At 38.7% G+C, this 21,717-nt stretch overlaps 3 protein-coding genes and 1 long non-coding RNA gene across 6 annotated transcripts; 1 reads left to right on the forward strand and 3 right to left on the reverse strand.

Annotated features, from left to right (window-relative positions):
- Window positions 1-917: 917 nt before the first annotated feature.
- Window positions 918-3,863, reverse strand: LOC145426271 (uncharacterized). Of its 3 annotated transcripts, none has more exons than XM_080299898.1 (6): window positions 3,794-3,863; window positions 3,387-3,534; window positions 2,063-2,113; window positions 1,811-1,888; window positions 1,609-1,662; window positions 918-1,424 (listed from the first exon to the last, which is right to left on the reverse strand). In XM_080299898.1, exons 1-6 carry the CDS (start codon window positions 3,826-3,828, stop codon window positions 1,239-1,241), a joined length of 552 nt encoding a protein of 183 aa, XP_080156024.1. In that variant the 5' UTR covers window positions 3,829-3,863; the 3' UTR covers window positions 918-1,238. The 3 variants fall into 3 exon arrangements, with proteins under 3 accessions (XP_080156024.1, XP_080156025.1, XP_080156026.1); XM_080299899.1 differs by having other exon boundaries at window positions 3,387-3,531; window positions 3,794-3,853; XM_080299900.1 differs by lacking the exon at window positions 2,063-2,113.
- A 2,617-nt stretch (window positions 3,864-6,480) lies between these two features.
- On the reverse strand, window positions 6,481-7,356 carry LOC145426071 (uncharacterized). The gene is made up of 2 exons (XR_013906836.1): window positions 7,205-7,356; window positions 6,481-7,099 (listed from the first exon to the last, which is right to left on the reverse strand). It is a non-coding gene; the product is annotated as an uncharacterized LOC145426071 (long non-coding RNA).
- A 1,411-nt stretch (window positions 7,357-8,767) lies between these two features.
- LOC145426072 (uncharacterized) lies at window positions 8,768-10,056 on the reverse strand. The gene is made up of 4 exons (XM_080299623.1): window positions 9,976-10,056; window positions 9,734-9,869; window positions 9,552-9,605; window positions 8,768-9,373 (listed from the first exon to the last, which is right to left on the reverse strand). Exons 2-4 carry the CDS (start codon window positions 9,860-9,862, stop codon window positions 9,098-9,100), a joined length of 459 nt encoding a protein of 152 aa, XP_080155749.1. The 5' UTR covers window positions 9,863-9,869; window positions 9,976-10,056; the 3' UTR covers window positions 8,768-9,097.
- Window positions 10,057-11,385: 1,329 nt separating this feature from the next.
- Window positions 11,386-13,764, forward strand: LOC145426273 (uncharacterized). The gene is made up of 4 exons (XM_080299901.1): window positions 11,386-12,525; window positions 12,749-12,876; window positions 12,981-13,034; window positions 13,154-13,764. The coding sequence occupies exons 2-4, from the start codon at window positions 12,772-12,774 to the stop codon at window positions 13,439-13,441; spliced, it is 447 nt and encodes a 148-aa protein (XP_080156027.1). The 5' UTR covers window positions 11,386-12,525; window positions 12,749-12,771; the 3' UTR covers window positions 13,442-13,764.
- The last annotated feature ends 7,953 nt before the right edge of the window (window positions 13,765-21,717 follow it).

The following is a 21,717-nucleotide window of genomic DNA, read 5'->3' on the forward strand; positions in this document are numbered from 1 at the left end:
AGCTCTCATGGGTGAAATTTGTCTTCGAGGGTCTGGGAGCAGAAAAAACTTTTAAGGACCTTTGATTTCTAATTCAGTTCTTCTTTAAACTATTAAGGATGAAGCAACAATGCTCCTCTGAAATCTGTGTTAAACAACAACAAACTTAAATTACATATTTATTATAGATGCATTGAAGCTAATCAGGATATTTACTGTGAATCTGCGAATAATCATTTTACTCGTAACTTAATTAACTAGCAAATGAATTAGTCATGAAGAAGCTAATATTTGCAGTTAATAAAAGGACAGGTAATGTTTTGTTGCAGGGAGAGAGTGCGAACAGTTGTCTGTGTACATGTGTTAGCCCTGCAACAGACTGGTGACCAGACTCTTGTCGATTGTAATGGAGTCAACTGGATCTGCTCTCCCTGCCCAGTGCATGAACCCACCGCAGGGAAAGCAAATTCTGCTGGGGAAACCAGTGAGAGTAGATTCTGGAGTCTTTCCATGCTCTTCTTAGTGATCCTCAATCTGAATGAGTCATAACAACCTTCAGAACAAACTAGCAGTAGTAAAAGGCCACTACAGGCCGATATCTATTAGCTGATTTCCACTAATAACACCCATTGCCCACTGTTGGGCTGGACAGAGGTAAAATAGCAGGAAAGTGAGTAAATATATAGATAAAAATAAAATGAAGAAATATTTGATTATCTAAATACTTTGGACATATAAACAAATATCTAAAAATGGATTAATGATTCCATCATTTATGCTTGACCTGAAGGACTTATGATCAAAACATAGGAAGCAAAAAACCCTGTCATCATCTTTGTTATAAGTAAATAGGGGATTATGATACAGTTTCTACATATATCATCTCTGATTTTTTTTCGTTTTTACTTTAGGGTTTGACAAAGGAAGCACAAGAAAAATTCTTTACATAGCACATTTATTTAGAATGCATAGAAACGTATAATGTCTAAATAAAAGAATCACTGGCCAAGATCAGTAAAACAAAAGAACTCCCCAGTTTACTACAACTTTGTGCCAAATTAATATAAAGAAGTCACATATGTATAACTTGAATGTAATGTATGTTTTTATGATTTAGAAACAACAAAAAATGGTTTTCATAAAAACTAAATATGCGCAAACTAGAACAGACATAGAGACAGAAATGTAAGCAGTTCAATTTGTTGTTTCTTCTACAGTTTTATGAAGCTGCCCATCACACCCAGTTTCTTTCCTGTTCTCTATTCTTGTAGCAAAGTCATCTTCTTGTCCATGTAAGTTCGGAAGTTCTTCATAAAGTGCAAACCAACCTTAATTACTTCCTTCACTGGTGGATAATGAGCTAACATATTCAGTTCTGACTGATGAATGTATTTCTCGAAAAATTCATCCAATACTGTTGCTGCCATTTTGAACTCGTCCCCTCCCTGAATGAGAAAAATAAACATTTTAGCACAAATGATATAACATTTCATTCCATTTGTTGTCCATTTGCAGTGTATCAGATGCCTGAAGGTATGCTGATGTTACTGTAGGTTTTGAGTTATTAGTTTTATGAATTAAAGACTTTCTCAGTCAACATGTGAGTAACTTTGAGACTGACAGACCCACCTTCAGCGTTTCCTCTTGTTTTACAGCGCTGCTTAGGGTTTCCTGGAATAGTTCCTGAATATTATCCAGAAAAAAACAGAGCATGGTGAGTGTGACGGCTGCTGAAGAACACAATGAAAACGACAGCAAAAGAAGAGCATTCTTACAGGAAGAGATTATTTATGTCAAACTAATGAACAAAGGTTATTAAATATTAATTTACCATTTGATCCTTGTGGGTCAGTGAACTTGAAAGATCAAATAGTTTTGTGATTGTTTCCTTTCTATATTTGTCTTCTGCCTAACAGAAAAAAAATAAGAACATTTAAATTTACCATATTATTCTACATTGTACGTAATGCAATCAATCACTGTAGATGGTGTAAAGTAAAATGGATTTGTTAAGGTATTTTTTAAACTCTTCATTTCTGCCTACACACAGCAGATTTTAAAACTTAGAGACTGACTGACCCACCTTCCATCTCTCTGCTTCTTTTATTGCTTTCTTCACCTGCTCAAGCATCATCTGTGTGACCCATTGCAAATAAAGAAAAAAATTCAGCAGCTAATGAGCTTGTGATGACTTAGACCAGGGGTCGGCAACCTGCGGCTCTTTTGTCCTTATACTGCGGCTCCGGGTGGTTTGGGAAAATAAATTAGAAGTATTTAGCTGAAGTGTATGTTAATTGTATTTAGTTCTTTTTTTTAACTTGTAGTTCTAAATTGGAAGATTATTGTGATATTAAAATATAAAAATAAAATTAGATTTTATTATTTTTCATCGCTCAAAATAAGCGTCACACTCGCGGAAGCCGGTGTACCCGCCGAAACGTCGTGCATTTATCGAGACTTTCAACCCCAGGAAGGCTAATTATGGATCTTTGGATCCACATTATGTCAGCAACTATTCTTCACCGTGAACTATGTTAAAAACAAACACCGCCCACACCTCACAGATGACAGCTTACAGTCCTCCGTAAAGATGAAAGTGACCTCGTACAGCCCTGATTTGCAGACGCTGTGTGCGGAGGTTGAGGAGCAGAAATTCCATTGTAAACATATCACGACAAACCTGCTGCTTTTCAGCATCTCTTTATTGACCACTTTTCACACACGATTGCTGTACGCATACAGCCAGCTGTAGCTTTTCAGCTCACAGCCCGACAACACAAGAGCAAAGAGAGCACAGACTTTTAAGGTGGCAAGGTGTGATTGCGGGTGCCGCTCAGGTGCGTCCGCCTCCCCTGCAGCGGCGCTGCAGACCACGCCCCGCCACACACATTAACCAGGTAAAATACATATTTAGGCATAATTTTGCAAATATCTATTTTCCATTTTTTAGCAGCATAGTGTTTTTTTTTTCCAATTATTTTTTAAAAGTCAGGTCAAGGCTCCAAAAGCCCAAAGGCGATATAAGGGTGGCGGCTCACAACAGTTTTTGTTTGCTACATGGATCATTTTAGTCCAGCTGGGTGTCTTTCCTTTTGTTATATTTCTTTAAGAGTTCAAAATGTGTTAATTACGTAAATAAAATGTCATTTTCTCTGTAGCACTTCATGGATTTCATAAGCAACACGCCTTAGTTGTTCACACAAAGCATAAAGGTAAAAAACAATATATACAGTGTTATCTTCATTTTAGATGTCAAAAAGTATTTGCGGCTCCCACTGTTTTCTTTTGCGTGGAAATGGATCTTTGGGTGTTAAAGGTTGCTGACCCCTGACTTAGACTGTATATATACAAATAAGTGTGTAATTGTTGAATCATAAATGGGAATTCAGCAAAAATTAATTCATCACCTGGTCTTGGGTATAGAGGGAACTTGCGACTGAAACAAGACACAGCAGAGAGAAGATGAGTAATAAGCCTTTGTTGGCTAAAGCTGGTCCCCTGGTATTGGAAAAGGCTGCTGCTGCCATCGCTCTTAGAACTGGAACAAACTCCCTGCTTAAAAAAGTTGAGATGTCATAGACATTTGGAGTTAATAAGTAACTGAATATATATATATATATATATATATATATATATATATATATATATATATATATATATATATATATATATATATATATATAGAGAGAGAGAGAGAGAGAGAGAGAGAGAGAGAGAGAGAGAGAGTCAACATGCTTTTCCACATTGATTTAAACTTATTCTGTAAATATTAATCAAAATAAATCATATTTTTGTGCATGATGACTCCTCTTACCTGCTGTGCGAACGTAAGAAGAGCTGCTGTACCATACAGGTGGAGAATGAAACTATAATGAGATAACATGCCACAGATGCTTTATATACAGTGCCTCTTAACTCATTTGCATCTTATGAATGTGAGCAGCCCTTTCACTTTTGTTTTCATGAAAGTAGTGTTTGTCTAGTCCTGTTTATAGGAATAGAAGCCCATCAGTTATTGTTATGAAATAACATATTGTAAAGACACGTTTTTCTACTTGATACTCTACCAGTGAGCTTTTAGGTTGACATCGCGACATGGGCGGTTGCCCAGGGCGGCATCGTGGTGGGGGCGGCATCATGGCATCGTCAAAAAAAAGTTGCTGCCACCCATGCTGCCCTGACATCATAAGAACAACCCCAGGTTTCTCTTCAGCACTGTAGCCAGGCTGACAAAAAGTCAGAGCTCTTTTGAGCCAACCATCCCTTTAACGTTAACTAGTAATGACTTCATGAACTTCTTCACAAATAAAACTTTTATCATTAGAGAAAAAAATGACCAATAATCATCCCACAGATGTAATATTATCTACAGCTACTCTTAGTACCATTGATGTTAAGTTAGACTCTTTTTCTCCAATTGATCTTTCCGAGTTAACTTCAATAATTACTTCCTCCAAACCATCAACGTGTCTTTTAGACCCCATTCCTACAAAACTGCTCAAAGAAATCCTGCCATTAATTAATTCTTCGATCTTAAATATGATCAACCTATCTCTAATAATTGGCTATGTACCACAGGCCTTCAAGCTAGCTGTAGTTAAACCTTTACTCAAAAAGCATCTCTAGACCCAGCAGTCTTAGCTAATTATAGGCCAATCTCCAACCTTCCTTTCATATCAAAACTCCTTGAAAGAGTAGTTGTCAAACAGCTAACAGACCATCTGCAGAGGAATGGCTTCTTTGAAGAGTTTCAGTCAGGTTTCAGAGCTCATCACAGCACAGAAACAGCTTTAGTGAAGGTTACAAATGATCTTCTTGTGGCCTCTGACAGTGGACTCATCTCTGTGCTTGTCCTGCTAGACCTTAGCGCAGCATTCGATACTGTTGACCATAATATCCTATTAGAGCGATTAGAACATGCTGTAGGTATTACAGGTACTGCACTGCAGTGGTTTGTATCATATCTATCTAATAGACTCCAATTTGTGCATGTAAATGGAGAGTCCTCTTCACACACTGAGGTTAATTATGGAGTTCCACAGGGTTCAGTGCTAGGACCAATTCTGTTTACGTTATACATGCTTCCCTTAGGCAGTATCATCACAAGACAGCATACATTTTCACTGCTATCAAGATGACACCCAGCTCTATCTGTCCATGAAGCCAGGTAACACACACCAATTAGTTAAACTGCAGGAATGTCTTAAAGACATAAAGGCCTGGATGGCCGCTAACTTTCTGCTTCTTAATTCAGATAAAACTGAGGTTATTGTACTCGGCCCTGAAAAGCTTAGAAATATGGTATCTAACCAGATTCTTACTCTGGATGGCATTACCTTGGCCTCCAATAACGCTGTGAGGAACCTTGGAGTCATTTTTGACCAGGACATGTCCTTCAACGCACATATTAAACAAATATGTAAGACTGTGTTCTTCCATTTGCGCAATTGAATTCAAAATCCTGTTCCTCACATACAAGGTCTGAAATAATCAGGCCCCATCTTATCTTAATGACCTTGTAGTACCATATCACCCTATTAGAGCACTTTGCTCTTGCTCTGCAGGCCTACTTGTTGTTCCTAGAGTATTTAAAAGTAGAATGGGAGGGAGAGCCTTCAGTTTTCAGGCCCCTCTTCTGTGGAACCAGCTTCCAGTTTGGATTCAGGAGACAGACACTATCTCTACTTTCAAGATTAGGCTTAAAACTTTCCTTTTTGCTAAAGCATATAGTTAGGGCTGGACCAGGTGACCCTGGATCCTCCCTTAGTTATGCTGCAATACACGTAGGCTGCCGGGGATTCCCATGATGCATTGAGTTTTTCTTTTCCAGTCACCTTTCTCACTCACTATGTGTTAATAGACCTCTCTGCATTGAATCATATCTGTTATTAACCTCTGTCTCTCTTCCACAGCATGTCTTTATCCTGTCTTCCTTCTCTCATCCCAAGCGGTCACAGCAGATGGTCCCGCCCCTCCCTGAGCCTGGTTCTGCCAGAAGTTTCTTCCTGTTAAAAGGGAGTTTTTCCTTCCCACTGTCGCCAAAGTGCTTGCTCATAGAGGGTCATATGATTGTTGAGTTTTTCTCTGTATCTATGAAGCGCCTTGAGCTGACTTTTGTTGTAATTTGGCGCTATATAAATAAAATTGAATTGAATTGAATTGAATCATGCCAGCGCATTTGGGGGATTGCATGGTCATTGATCGGTTTTCTATTGCCCATGTGCGGGGAGTAAAGGCGCCCTCTGTTTGCGAAGTGCGCCTGCTGCTTGCCACACAGGGAGGAGAGGGGCAGGGGTTTTCTGGCTCGCTGGAGCAGCATCTCCAGCTCGCAAAATAAAACAATGATGAACAAATATCAGTCATATTTGTCTAATATAGATGTCTATACTAATAATTTGTTCTGTTCCCTGGTCAAATGATATCTGGTCCAAACAGGTTAATATTGTGGTTTGATGTACATTGAAGACCTTTATCAAATTATATCACCACTTGAAGCAAACATCTTTGTATGCAGGAATTTATTGGTTCATGGATGGTACATTACCAATACAGACACTTGTATAACTAATACACATAAGAAGACATCACTAGAATCCAATACAAAGACAAAAATGCAAAATCTGTTTGCAAAACATGGGAATGATATTTGTCTTTTACTGTCAACATGTCATGCCAGTATTGCAGACGGCACCTCTGTGTTTAAAAAACAACGTAAGTTGACAAAACATGATGTTGCAGAGTTTCAGCAAAGAAAACAAATCACAATTCAGTAATGGTAAAAGCAAAACAAATACATGTCCCATCCAACAACAAAAAACAATGATGCTAAAGTCTAAAGCATAGCTAAATGCTCTGCTTAAAATGTATTTATTTTAAAGAAGTTAGACAGAAACGTTTAAAGTTCATTCCGTTGAGTTTTAGGTTGTCCTTCATTTCTTTCAAATTCGTTTTCCTTTCTTTCTAACAGCATCTTGGATTTCTCAATGAAGTGAATCAAGTTATTTGTGAAATCCATCAGTGGTGGAAAATCCTCTGAAAATGATGATGTCTTTATTAGTTCCTGGATAGACTGAAGAAACTGTAGTTTTTCATCCAGTTCTCCTAAGGTGGCCTTGATTTTCTGAAATTTGAAAAAACAGGATGCATCATTTGCCTAAGAACTACATATTAACAACTGTAAGTGAAGGAAAAAAGGTATAGTAACTTATAGTGACTTTAATTTTACATTCAAATATTCCTCAGTTGTCTGTGAATTTGCCTCATAAACCAGGGACAGCAGCAAGAAGATGATTACAGCTTTGGTGTTTCTGACACCAGTCAGTCCTCTGCTTTTGGAGACGCCTGCTGCTGCCATCACTGGTGAAATAAAAACTTCTGGAGAGAAAATGACAGGAAATAAATGAAATGATGAATGAAGAATTAAATCTATGTTTCCTGTTTTATGTTATTAATATATTGTATAAAACGTATTAACTATAAACCATCTTATGATGCAGTTTTGCTGATCTTACCTGCCTGAAAGGAGAAAGAGCGGCTGCACGGTACAGGTGTAGACTGAAAACACAAGGGATTCAAACACTACAAATACTTTAAGTGAGCTGTGCTTTCTCTTTCATTTCACAGATGTAATATGATCCACTTTATGGAAATTAAGTCCCATCAGACTGTTAAACAATTGAAGAATATTCCATATATTAACAGCAGCCACGACAGAAGCATGTGGCAGAAAAGGGAGGAGTTTAGGCATGTTACTCACTGTACCGTTTGTGTACATGAACAGGAAAATCTAGATGGTTTTCCTGGGATTATTTTACAAACTGCCCTGAGACTGGGTTTGCTTAACACATGGACTGCTTATAAAGACAAAGAAATGTTTTTTTACACATTGTAAAAGACTATACAAATGAACAGAAAGCAAATGTAATCCAGTGTTAGAGCCAGCATCACTTTTGTTAAAAATGAGACCAGTTCATATTCCACTTTTCCAATAATTCCAGTTTTCAGTTATTCATTTAATATTCAAATAATCTTTATCATATGATCAATAGTATATCTTAACACTAAAATAGACACTACATATATTGCAACATTAGCATGAAGTAATATATTTATAACCTGGTAACTATCTATGGAGATACTAGTGTTCATAATGTGATGCAAACACTGAAAACAAAAGTATAAGAAGTAGAAGTTTTTGCATCTATTTGTTTCTGTGTTTCTCACATGTTATCATTTGATAATGATTGCATGTGTTGTAGGTTTGCACACTGCCAATTTCAGCAGTCAGCCACAGCTGTCGTCTTTTCTTGTGAATTTCACAGTTTGTAAAAATAGGTATTTATTACAACTTTAATGTCTTTATTCACAGACAATGATTCTTCAGATATCCTTTAAAATAGTTCATTTTACTAATTGTACTTGACAAAGAAATGTACATCTTTGGTGGTTGATGTTTTCATAAAAATCATAGATTTAGTCTACAATATTCCTGTGCTTTTAGTCCGGTAGCATTAAAGAGAACTTGACCAGATAGTTCATTATCCTCATCACCTCATTGAAGTATAACTAGAAAACATAGACTGGCCCTTTTATTTCAGAATGGCAATGAAGGAAAGGATATATAAAACATAGAGTATATTAACGAGTTAGTCAAAAGCAGCTAAACAGCTGATTGATATTCTCTCCTTTGTGGGTTATAGAATTTAAATTTGGTGAGTCAGTAAACAATGGACACCAATCAGCCACAGATGCCGTACTTCCTTCTGGGAAAAAAGGCAAAACTAAAAGCAAAGGATAACAGTTTTATTAACAATTTTTATTCACATTAAAGTATTTTATATAAATCAATAATAACTATCAACTACTTCACACACAAACTCCCCATCATCATTGGTTTGTACTTGCATTACAATTTTTTTATAATGAAGATAATGATAAAAAAAAAACTTGACAAGTTATTTTTTCAGGTCAAACACAAGTTTACAGTTAGCTTTATTCAGCAATTTAAAATATCAAGGCCACTCTCAAGGCAAAAACTGAAACTGAAACTGCACGGTACAAAGGAGAAGATTTACAAACAGAATACACACAATATAAGAGACGGATGTAGACTAATGTGTTACAATTCATCTTTATGTTTCTCTAGGCGTGTTAGCCGCTCCATCACAACATTTAGTTTCTCTTCATAGTCCTTGATTTCTCCAGCTGTCGTCTCAAGGTATTTGTCTATGTACTTCTTGGTGGCTTTCAGGAATGTTTTCAGGTCATTCATTAAATCCAACACTGGTGGAAAATCTCCCATTGTTGTATTTAGAGTTTCAGACAAAATGTCCATTAAGTGCATAAAATCATCATAGAATAGTGGAATATAGAATCTGTCTAACTTGAGATTATCCTGGAGGAGAAAATGAAACGAGACAAATGTGTAAAAATACTTTTATATTCATTTTTTTTTGGGGGGGGGGGGGGGGGGGGCTTTGGTTGTTTAATAGATTTATAAATATTTATATTAGCAGTTATAGACATTCCACATTACTCATTCATGAGCACAACATGGACAGAGACAGACTCACCTTCCTTGTCACTGCTGCTTGTTGTAACTTCTGAATGTTTTCTTTCAGTTCTTCCTGCAAATCCAGATAGAGAATGTCCACAAGCAGCCATGTGAAACATGTGAAGGCAAACAGTGTAACAAAATAAAACTACAACTGGCAGATCAAAAAATATAGATATAAATATATCACAATCATTTTACCAGTTGGTCCTTCTTTATCAGTGAACTTGAAAGGTTGACCAGAACCAACAGGGTGAAAATGATGAATAAACCCCTGATGGTTGTGACACCACTCACTCCTTTGCTTCTGGATAAGTTCACAGCTGCCATCACTGTTCTGGGAAAAAAAACAAACAAAGCATAAAGTACATTTATAAATTTCCTTCTTAAATCTTTAAAGTGAAATGTTTTAATTTGAATGGAAATGTTGTATAAAAATCTACCTGCAATATCCTCTTATAGTACAGTGTTGCTGGGGTTTTTCCACCTGCTACAGGGGAACTGATGAATGATAATACAAAGGGCTCACACCACAAAATGCTTTATATGCTTCTAGTGTCCCCTCCCCCCTTCCCCATGACACAGCTTACCTGTGCGTGACTTGGCTTGTCTGTGGGTGTGTCTGTGTGCCTATGTTCTCTAGAAGTGGTAATATTCACTTTTGTTTTACAGGAAAACGCGAACTTCATTTCCACAAAGTTTAGCGCATGCAATGCCGTTATTTACCTTGAATTCTTAATAAAATGCTTCACATTCCTTAAATCTGTCTTTTGTTATTTTCTTTTATATGCACAGTGGGTTTGTCAAGGTTTTAATTTTAACACTAGCCAAAGTCATGTTTTCCTGTTCAGTGTGAGTTTCTTGTGTTCATGGTTAGTAGTTATACATTGGATTTTCCCCTGTCTTTATTTTGATGGTCATCTTTTGTGTCTTCGGTTGACTTTTGTCTTCCCCTTGTGATTGTCTGCATTTATATCCATTTCCCCTCTTCCTATCTGTGTGTGTGTGTGTGTGTGTGTGTGTGTGTGTGTGTGTGTGTGTGTGTGTGTGTGTGTGTGTGTGTGTGTGTGTGTGTGTGTGTAAATAGCCCTGTTTTCCTCGCTTTTGTTTTTGTGAACTTATAGTAGCTCGCTCTAACAAATGTGATTTCATTTTTATTTGTTTAAATCATATCACCAGTGATTTCTGTCCTACCTTAATTTTCAGGAGAAATGTCTTCTTTAGATTCAATACCAAAGGTCAGTGTTCTGTTATATTTAATATAAAATGTGATTACTTTAAAAAGATATAATTCTTAAATATGCTCTAGTTGTGCAGCAATGCCTGCATGTGGGTGCACTGGCAAATTTAATGTCAGTTGGCCTTCGTCACCATGTACGTCCACATTTAGTGCAATTTATATTCTATCATAAGCGGTGCAAGGATGTACAAACCTGCTGACATTGGAGTTGTACAGAACGCACTGTGAGATCTAACTCTGTAGAAGAGAACAAAGATGGTTCATAATCCACAGAAGCTTTTAACGGAGACTGAACTGTAGCCAAAGAGGTTAAAAAGTTGTCAGCAACCAATCCAGGGCAACTGAGTAGGCCAAGTGGAAGGGTTATAGGTTGGGGCTGCAGGGCGGCCTCAAGCTCTTGTCTAAGCCTCTCTGTGTGCCCATTGGTTTGGAAGTTGAATCCACAGCTCAGGCAGACTTTGGTTCCTAAGGAAGAACAGGAAAAAACCTTCCAGGCTTGGGGGACCAATTGAGGCCCCCTGTCAGAAACTATTTCTGTACGGATTCTGTGGAGTCTGAAAACATGGTTTACTAAGATTTTAGCAGTTTCAGAAGCAGTGGGAAGTTTATTGAGAGCAATGAAGCGGGCAGCCTTCGGGGATCTGTCTATAACCAAGAAGATGACAGTCTTACTTGAATGTGGGTAGACGGTTTCAGCAACGTGGCAGCTCGAGATGTGCTACTCTTTCTCCGGGCGCAGATGGAATAGGCCGTGAGATAGTTCCTCACATCTTTCTCCAGATTGTCCCACCAAAAATAGCATCTAAGTAAAGAAATAGTTCTGCTTACCCCCGGGTGGCAGGCAAACTGTGCAGTGTGCCCCCAATGGATGACGGCAGAACAGGTTCCCTAGGTACATGGGAATATTTTTTCCTTTTTAGTTTAAGAAGCACACTTTCTGAACCCTTTATAACTTAGACGTGTGTCGCTCAAGCTAGCAGCGCCCCATGAGAAACAGGACGAATGTTTACATGTTCACGGGAGTTTGCACCCTTGGCAAGTGGACTGAGGTATGTGATGCAATGTGATCTGATGTTATACTTTTACTGAACTGTGAAACACCTTGATGCCGATTAAGCAGCCTTTTTTTTTGCTTTATTTAAGCAATGACTGTAAATCTCAGAATTACTTAATTTTTTTCTTTAAATTTACCTGATTTAGTTTAAGCGCATTTGTTGATATTGCTTATTGCTAAGGTTCAAGGGGACTGTACAGGTATCAATTTTTTCTTATTTTATAGTTTTCACGGTGCTCAACGATGTCCAGAGAATGAGCCGTGTTTGGTGAGGAAATAAATGGCTGCACCCGTTAGAGACTCTTCTATTGTTCTTGATGCCAAGGGCTGCTACACCTGTCATTCACAGCCACACTCACACCAGATGGCAACGAGTGGAGGAGAGCAAAAGAAACAAGCACTCACACAATGGCAGTTGCCAAGGCCATAAATCCTCACCTTTGTGAATCTTGTTTTCCTGTAAATGTAGTTTCATTTTCCTGAAAAAAACAAAACAAGCAATAAGTAAAGTTTCTCATGAAATGAAAGAATGCAACACACAGGATGTGTAATACCCATTATACCACTTTTTACACTGACAGTGGCACACACACAAACAGTTGCGCAAAATGGGAGGTGTAACCACAAGCATGTATAAAAGAACTTTGTGATGTGCCGTATTTTCATTCCTTCATTCATCAGCTTCTTTTAACATCACAGGTAAGTAAATCACTGTAACATGGTTTATACAGACTTCACATTTTTTAATATAGAAATTAAAATGTTTCAGATTGATTTGTAATTTGAATTTTTCAGTTGTGATTCTTTGTGAATCCTTAAAGTTGCACTTTTTTGAATGATAACTCCACTGGATAATGAAGACAGTCAGCTGCAGTTTGTAAACCTTCCATTCAAATTTTAACGCTGCACAACTTTGACTTAGAGACAGAGTTGCTAAGAACAGCAATGGCATCAGTGACTGTTTGCAGCACCACCAAAGGATTGTTCCTCATCTTCACCCTGCTGTCTCTGGTTTGCCTTTCAAGTGCACTGATAGACAAGGACCAGCTGGTAAATTGTTTTTTCTTAAGCTTCAGTAATTTTGCGAGTCACCACAAACAAAGTTGCTGGTGTAATTTAAATTCTTTTAATAACTGTATATGCTGGATTTTCAGAAACAACTCAAAGAAAACTATCAGAACATAAAACAACAAATGGACAGACTGAAGGTCAGTACATGTTCAGAGAACCGCTATGAGAAACTTGTGGATATATGTGACCAGTATAACGTTACAACATAGTAAACTGCATTCCTGTAATATGAAACTGTTACATTTTATCCCATCAGGCTGAGCGTGAGGAAGGAGTGAACTTCGGTTCTGAACTGTTGAGTGAATACTTGAGCCTTATGGACCCGTTGATCGCACTGGTGAAGAAATCTGCAAAAGTTTTACCTGATGGTTTTCCTCGAGTTGATACATTTATGGAGAACATTAAGAATTCCGTCAAGGAAAGTAAGGCTAACACTGACAGGGAGAATGAGGAGTTGGGTGAGAAAATAGAGGAAAGTGAAAAGAAACTGGGACAACTGAAAAGAATTATTGAAGTGCTCGAGGAAAAGCAAGCTGAATTGTAAATTTCAAGTCAGTCATTTAATTTTTCTCTAATAATGCATCTTTTATATCTGTGGTTAGTTTCTATTTCATATAGTACAGCTTCTCTTAACTTCAGTTTAACTTTTTTTAGAGCTGTCATTCTTCTTTACTGTCTGATATAAAAAAAAAAAAACAACATTTCACTATCAGCTACCATTGTGCGCAGACTCATATGTGCTGATGACAACTTTTAAGAATACATTTCCAGAAGTTACTTATTTTTCTGCCATTACTTAAATATAGAAGTGGAAACAATGTTTATGTAAACTGCAAACTGCCACACAATAAAGACATTTACCTACTACTGTTATTGTTTCTATTCTTCAGCAATAAGATGACAGATTAATAACCTGCTCACATTCTTGTGAAATACAAGTATGCCCTCACCAGAAAGTTTATGCTGATGTTTATCATATAAATGATATTATTATTATTATTATTATTATTATTATTATTCTTGTTGTTGTGAATGTTTTCATCATTTATTTATTCATTTATTTTTTATGGTAATTTGCAGCATTCATATTTTTGCATTGAATTGGGCTAACCACATCTGCGTGTCAATAGCACAGACATCTTTATTATGAAAGCCATAATACTGGCGTTATTTGTCCATGATGTACATTCATAAGCATCATGTTCCATCTATATTTATACACAGCAAAATCTCCAGTGTTAAATTAACACTAGAGAGTGTCTATATGGGTCCACTGGAAAATAACTCAAAATGTTAGAAATATTCCAGTGTTAGAAAACCAGCACTGCTTAGTGTTAGCCATTGTTAATCTTCAAAACTGACTGGGTTACTTTTAAACATATAACACTGTCAAAAGTGTTAATTTAACACTCAACAGTGTTGTATTTAACACTCAGAGGTGTGGACCCATATAGACACTCTCTAGTGTTAATTTAACACTGGAGATTTTGCTGTGTACCTTTACTGGTTTCCTGTATTAATGGCTTTTATACATTTCACGTATTTGTGTAGCCAGACTTTACTCTCAGTAGTAGCATCATTAGCGGATCACGCAGAGCTCAGGCTTGCTTTCCTGAGTGTAACCCAGGGTTATTTTATTGGCAATGGTATTTTATTTTTATTTTATTTTAAATGTTACTGTGTGTTGAGTGTTGAGTTTACCAATGTACCGTGAACGCACCGCAGCGCTGATAATGAGAAGTCCCTGCTCAGGGTGAGATGATTTTTTACTTCATTGCATCTGTCTGCACGGAGCAAGATGCACAAGCTGTTGTAGAATTTTCAGTACTGTAACATGTTGAGCCACACTATTTACTATAAAGTCATTGGTTAAAGCTAAGAAATAGCTCTAGTTGCATCTTTAGCAGGCCAGTGAAAGATCTGGAGAAAATAAGAGCTTTGTTAGATACAGATAAATAGATTACATTACTTCGTTATTCTTTAAACCAGATGAAGAGATCTTTTATCTAGTTTTGTATTTCTCCATAATGTGTAATTTATATTGACCCTAAAATATTAAAGAAAAAAACTCAGTGGCAGTGTTTTCCCTTTTAACAGGAAGAACCCTCCAGCAGAGTCTTGCTCAGGGACAGGCAGCAATCTCCTGCAAGATGTTAGGGGTGAGGAGAAAAAGAAAAGAGCAGAGGATAAAAGACCCTATGGGAAAGAGCCAGAGTTCAATAATAGCAACTAATGATTCAATGCACAGGTGGGTTTTTTTATGGTGGTAATGTGTTATGAGGTCTTTAATATAAGATGAGACCTGTTTATTCAAGACCTTGTATGTGAGGAGAATGACTCTAAATTTTAGAGATATTAGAGGTTTCTGATGGTCCTCAGGTCCAGTCAGTGATGAGTTTGATTATATGCAGGTTTGACAGCGAAGGTAGAAACCAGAGACCCCACAAGTAGACAGAACTCTTAACCCTGCTCATCTTAAACACAGGAGAAAAGTGAGTTGCAACACAAAAAAATATTGTCACAACAAATCACGCTGACAGCTTTCACCTTTAAAATGGTATGTAAATAGTTTACATAGATTTGAGTTATTTCATTCCAGTACCTGAAGTTTGGGATTATAGAAGAAAAATAAAATTATTGATTCTATTGAAATTGATGCAGATTTTGTGTGTTGATGATTTAAAAGCAGGCCTGCAAGATTGGAAATAAAAGCGCTATAAAATACTTTAATTGAGAGCAAATATAAGGTGAGCTTCTCTAGATTACAACGGGCTTCTGAGGAAATTCACCTACCTAGGACGCTGACCATATCAGATGGTAAGTCCTGTGTTTAAAAGGATTCAATCCATTTCAAAAGCAACAAGAATTGTTTTTATTTTTGGAATGATGTAATATTGCTGTCAGTGGATATTTAAATTCATGCGCGGTTTTCCACTATCAGCAATGATTGGTACGATTGCATGTGACTGGATAAATGCATGTGATTGGACTGTGGCTGGACTGATGATGTGGACTAAGTGTGACTGACTTGAAATTGAGAAGACGGTAACTATTTTAGGATTAATCAATGCTAATGCCTAATAAACCCTAAACAGTGAAAAAAGGGTGGATGTGTGTGTTTTTGTTTGCTTGTTTTTGCAGGAGCAGGAGGATGACAGAGACCAGAGGAGGGGGAGACTGGAGGTCCACATGAGTGTGGGCGGGCCTTGCAGACCTAACCCTTTAGATAGCACTTTTCTGTGTTACTGATTTTGTGTGGAGAAAACTGTGTTTTCCTGGCTGCTTGTTGGTTACAGTAACACACTGTATTGTTGGCAAATGTTAAATGCTACAGGAGGAAAATGTGTATTCAATGTGAAACACATACTGTGTTAAAATCAGTATCACTCCTTTCACAGACAAGGAGGGTTGACCACATGATTTACAGCAACACCTCTGGAATCTGTTGATCCAGGCCCGACCTGCCAGGACAAACCGCTGGCTAATGTTTTTTTTCCCTCTCTAAGGGTTCTGGCATCACACAGGCAGACATGAGTGAAATGAAGACAGTTGTGCAGTGATTACAGAACATCTTAGTGTGGGGCTCATTATCATATCGTTTTTCATTTTAAGGTGTTGAGCTCAAAGTGTGAAAACAAGTGAGTGACATTACTTAAGATAAGTTACTGGTTACAGTAGTTTTAATTAAACACATGGGATGATCCATGGTTTGGGCAAATTATGGTAACAGTAGTGTTTTAATGATTTGGGGAAATAAACTGCATATGGCACACTTTTGTCTGTGGTGTTGGATGCCTTATTACTCTCATAACCTACAGTTGTTTGTAAGTGTGAAGTTCATATTTACTCACCGATTTTGGTTTCTAGGTAATTGTGGTGTGGATGCAGGCTCCAGGCAGAGCCAAGAGTTAGACCCACTTACCATGACATTAATGCTGATGTTAGTCTTTAACACAGGGTTTACAGGGCTGAAGCGAAATTACTCCGGAGGAGAAGCCATGATGTTGTCTGAGAATTTGTGTAACTAACCTTTTCCTTTTTGTTATTCTCCTGGTTCTGATGAGTTGACTCATGGGAGAGACCATGCGTCAAAAGGAGAAGTTTTCAAATAGAAGTTTATAACCTACAGTCTTTATCTATCATAAAAATTTGCTTCACGATCTGAAACACGTAAGTGTGTCAAATATGCAAATAGCTAAGAAATCAGGATGGGCTAAATCGTTTCTTACTGCACTTCTGTTAGGCGACTGAATAAAAACACAAAGTCAGCAGTCTGGCTATGAATGTCTTTAATGTTTCCCAGATCAGAATCACAGCATACAGTGTATAATAACTTCTAAAGTAAACAGAAATATCATCACCTCATTTATTTATATAATTTTACTTTACTTTTTTTAATAATCATCTTTTTTTATTCCATTATTTAACATTTTTCTTCATCTCAAGTCTCGAGTTTCTGAGTTCAACAAAGAAAGTAGAAAGAAGACAACAGGTGCAGATTTGCAATGGACACCAAGCTGAGGGTTTCTCTGTGGGTGTCACTGTCTCTGTGCACGTTTGACACTGTGGACGTGACACAGGATCATCCAATCATGAAGTTTTGCTTTGCTGACAGTTTCTAAGTGTTGGAATAAAATAAATCCAGCAGTTATACCACAGAAAGGACAAAGTGTGGCTCTAACAGCTGTTGAACACACACAGACTGTGATGTTCTCCACACGTCACCCATCGCTCTGCACTTTTCCAGCATCCAACTGTTTTTCTGCTACATAACATCACTGCAGGAGAAAAACAACGGACAGACAGACAGACAGCACAGTGTGACACGAGCAGGTCAGACCACCTGTGTGATCTCATGAGTCTGTGAGGATATGAGGCATCTTATGGTATCAAAGCCCTGGAGTCTGTCAAACATGGCTACATGTAAACACTGCTACATGTTAGGTGAGCTAACATTTAACTGACTGCACTTTTTTCTGTCTCAGTTTAGGTCATTTATGTCCTTACTGTGAATCACTGAAAGGCAAAGCTGGCTTTTATCGCTCTGATGTTACGCACATCATGCAGCACAGATTCATCTCTGATCACAAGACTCATATTTCAAAATAAAAGCGAGCTAAGGCTTGAAAAGAGGACGACGATTTTATGACAATCGCAGAGAAAAGAGCAACGAAAGGATTTAAAACTTGATGAAAATGTTTTTTCTCACTGAAAACTAGCAAATCCTAATAAACAGCATGACTGGCCCTCTGCTGTGAGGGGGCTTCAGTGGAGATGACTTCTGCTACAGCGACCTTCCTGCTACAGGATGGTCACATGATAACGATCAACGTTATGACAAAAATAAAATAAATGTTGAAAAAACAAAGACAAAACTGATCGGTGGTAAGGATGAACTCATTTGAAACCTCAAGCTAACGGCCATTTTTTTCTTCTCATTACAAACTGCACCTGTTGTCTTTTGTCATCACAAAATAAGCATATCATTCATTCACTCCAAAAAACAAACAAACAAAACATAAAATAAGATAAGATAAGATAGAACTTTATTAATCCCTCGGGTGGGTTCCTCTGGGAAATTCGGTTTCCAAAAAAGCACAGCACCGACAGAAGTTACAGTTACAGAATGTTATATATATATATATATATATATATGTACACACACACACACACACACACACATAAATACAGAGACAAATATAAATAAAATATACGAAGGGGATAAATAGAATAAATAGGAATAAAAATAAAAATACAAGTGAATTGCACATTTCAAGTATTGAGGTCTATTGCACCATTGACTATTTACAAAAGTATTGCACAAAGGTATTGTACAGTGAGGTGAAGAGGCACTACAGCTTAGTTGTTCCCCCCTCCTTTGTCCTCCTTTGTCCTCCTGTTTCCCCTCCCTCTCCCCTCCAGAGAGGAGTTAAACAGTCTGATGGCGTGTGGGACAAAGGAGTTTTTAAGTCTGTTAGTTCTTGTCTTGGGGAGAAGCAACCTGTCACTGAACAGACTCTTCTGGTTGTTAATGGCCGTGTGCAGAGGATGCCCAGCATTGTTCATAATGTCCAGCAGTTTCTTTAATGTCCTTTTCTCTGCCACTGTCACCAGAGTGTCCAGCTTCATGCCGACCACAGAGCTAGCCTTCCTGATCAGTTTCTCCAGCCTGGATGAGTCCTTCTTTGCTGTGCTGCTCCCCCAGCACACCACAGCATAGAAAAGTACTCCAGCAACCACCGACTGGTAAAACATCCTCAGGAGCTTCCTGCAGATGTTAAAAGACCTCAGCCTCCTGAGGAAGTACAGTCGGCTTTGGGCTTTTTTATACAGGTGCTCTGTGTTGCATGACCAGTCCAGTTTATTGTCCACCCACAGCCCGAGGTACTTGTACTTATTGACCACCTCCACCTCCTCCCCCTCTATCTGAACTGGCAGTGGACCTTCTCTGGACCTCCCGAAGTCCACAACCAGTTCCTTAGTCTTTGAGGTGTTGAGTTGCAGGTGGTTTGTGTGACTCCATGCGACAAAGTTCCTCACCAGACTTCTGTACTCCTCTTCCTGATCATCCCAGATACACCCCATGATGGCTGTGTCATCTGCAAACTTCTGAATATGGCATAATTCAGAGTTGTAGAGAAGTCAGAGGTGTACAGGGTGAAGAGAAGAGGGGACAGCACAGTTCCCTGTGGTGCTCCTGTGCTGCTGACCACTGTGTCAGACGTGATGTCCTTCAGCCTGGCGTACTGTGGTCTGTCGGTGAGGTAGTCGGAGATCCAAGCCACCAGGCAGGGGTCCACCTCCATCCTGTTCAGTTTTTCCTGAAGCATACAGGGCCGGATGTATAAATAAACAAGAAACTTAATATTTACAAATATTTTGTCTGTTTTTTTTTTCTTACACTTAAAAATGTACAGTTCTGATCTTCCAGATGTTTCGTCTCCATCCGTCTCCCAGTTTGGTATTTTCTTCTCTGTCCAGTGACCTCAGAGTGAGCGCTGAATGTGCCACAATGGCGCCCTCTAGTGTTAGCTTATAAAACCGACAAGAAGAAAGAACAGAGCCGAATGAAAGGACTCGTTTGTGTTCTCTCCTCTGCTGTAGCTGTGTGGTGCTGAGGTTAACTACACAACCCCTCGCCGCCTCCTTATACACAGGAGTGAGTACAAAAGGGTTCGTACGGACGCATCAGCCGGCCGTCCTTCTGCTCGACACTGTTAGCTGAAAGATGATCGGATCATCCTCTGTCCTGTATTTAAGGCTGAGAGTCTTTGTCCAGTCTCTTTTCCACAGCTACTGTCCACAGCACTGATCCACCTGCAGCACAGCCCCAGTCAGTTGTTTTATGATTTACATTGTGCACGTTTCCCTTCCAGTGAGCTTACAAAACCTCTGACAGGAGAAGTCAGGCATGTGTTTCCCCCACCTCCCCTTTTAGGCAGTAATAAAATAGAAAACAAACAATCAAACAGGCTAAAGCTAGAGCACAAGCAAAGACAGCACCGGTGACTAAGTTCTCCCATACTGGACGTACGCTACCACGTGGGCTCAAACAGCAGCACATCAGCTCAGTTTACATACTGTTGACATCTTCATCAGAGGATCAGCAGGGAGCGCTGCTGAGCTGCAGTCGTCTCCACCAGAGTGACGGAGCAGGAATCACAAACAGCACAAACCCACCGTGTTGTTTCCACCCTGTTCAGGAGATCTGAGCCCCCATCCCTTTTTGTCATGTTGCAGCTCTGCACTGCAGGCCCTGAACGCCTCCCGGTTACCCTCAGTGTGCTTAGAGTTTAATTTACAACCGACGAGCTCACAGATCATCTGCAGGCAGGTGAACGAACCCTTAATGTGAGGATAATAGCAGAGCTGACCTGAGGTCAGAAATAGTCAGGAACGGTGTCGACACAGTGAAGTCAGGTGTTTGGGAATTTGTCTGATTATCAGATTGGGGGGGTCGGTGTTAAATAACAAAGGTGGTGTAGGATGGAGAGAGGAGGAGGGAGGGAGCAGTGATGATATGGAGGAAGGTGATTGGTTAAGCAGCAGGAAGGAGCTCATGCTGGAGTCTGAGTTTTTACTGTTGGCCTTTTTCTGCTTTTTGTTTATTGTTGTCTGACGCGGGCCCGCCTACGCTTGAGTGATGCAGATGTGATATCACACTCACACAGCGACAGCAGCACACACACACACACACACACACACACACACACACACACACACACACACACACACACACACGTGCCATACACAAGGGGGTCAGACAGGAGCAGCATCAGTCTCTGCTCTGTTTTGTTAATAACGTAGAAAAATAATTTTGTACAATCAAGCTACATCGACGGACGCTTTACCTCACGTACCCTAAAATGAAAAAGTAGTGACAGTAAGATGAAGGCTGCACATGACACCATGACTGAGTTCACAGCTGTTGCTTTGATTCTAACGTTTAAGACTTTTGGCATCGACTCCGTTTTAATAAATGAGTGCTGGGAGGCGTCGTTTGACTTCAGGAGCTCCTGCGATGCTCTTACTCTGCGGGAGAAAACCAAAAACCAAAAGTAGCAAACATGGAGCGATATGACTCGTTTAGTCTTGGGAAACGTGCATCGACAGGTACAGTGTCCTTTTCCCCGCGTCTTTAAAAATAATTCATGCATAGATCCCCCACTGAGAAAACCCTTTTATATACTTTCTCCTTTGTACACATTTTATATAGAACTATATATAATATCATTTCTCTATATCTATATTTTCAGAAAAATTCTTTCCACACAATAAAAAACAACAATTAAACAAATGCTTCAAACAAAACAACAAAAG

Source organism: Astatotilapia calliptera, chromosome 3 (genome assembly GCF_964374335.1).
Source record: "Astatotilapia calliptera chromosome 3, fAstCal68.1, whole genome shotgun sequence".
NCBI classification, from domain to species: domain Eukaryota; kingdom Metazoa; phylum Chordata; class Actinopteri; order Cichliformes; family Cichlidae; genus Astatotilapia; species Astatotilapia calliptera.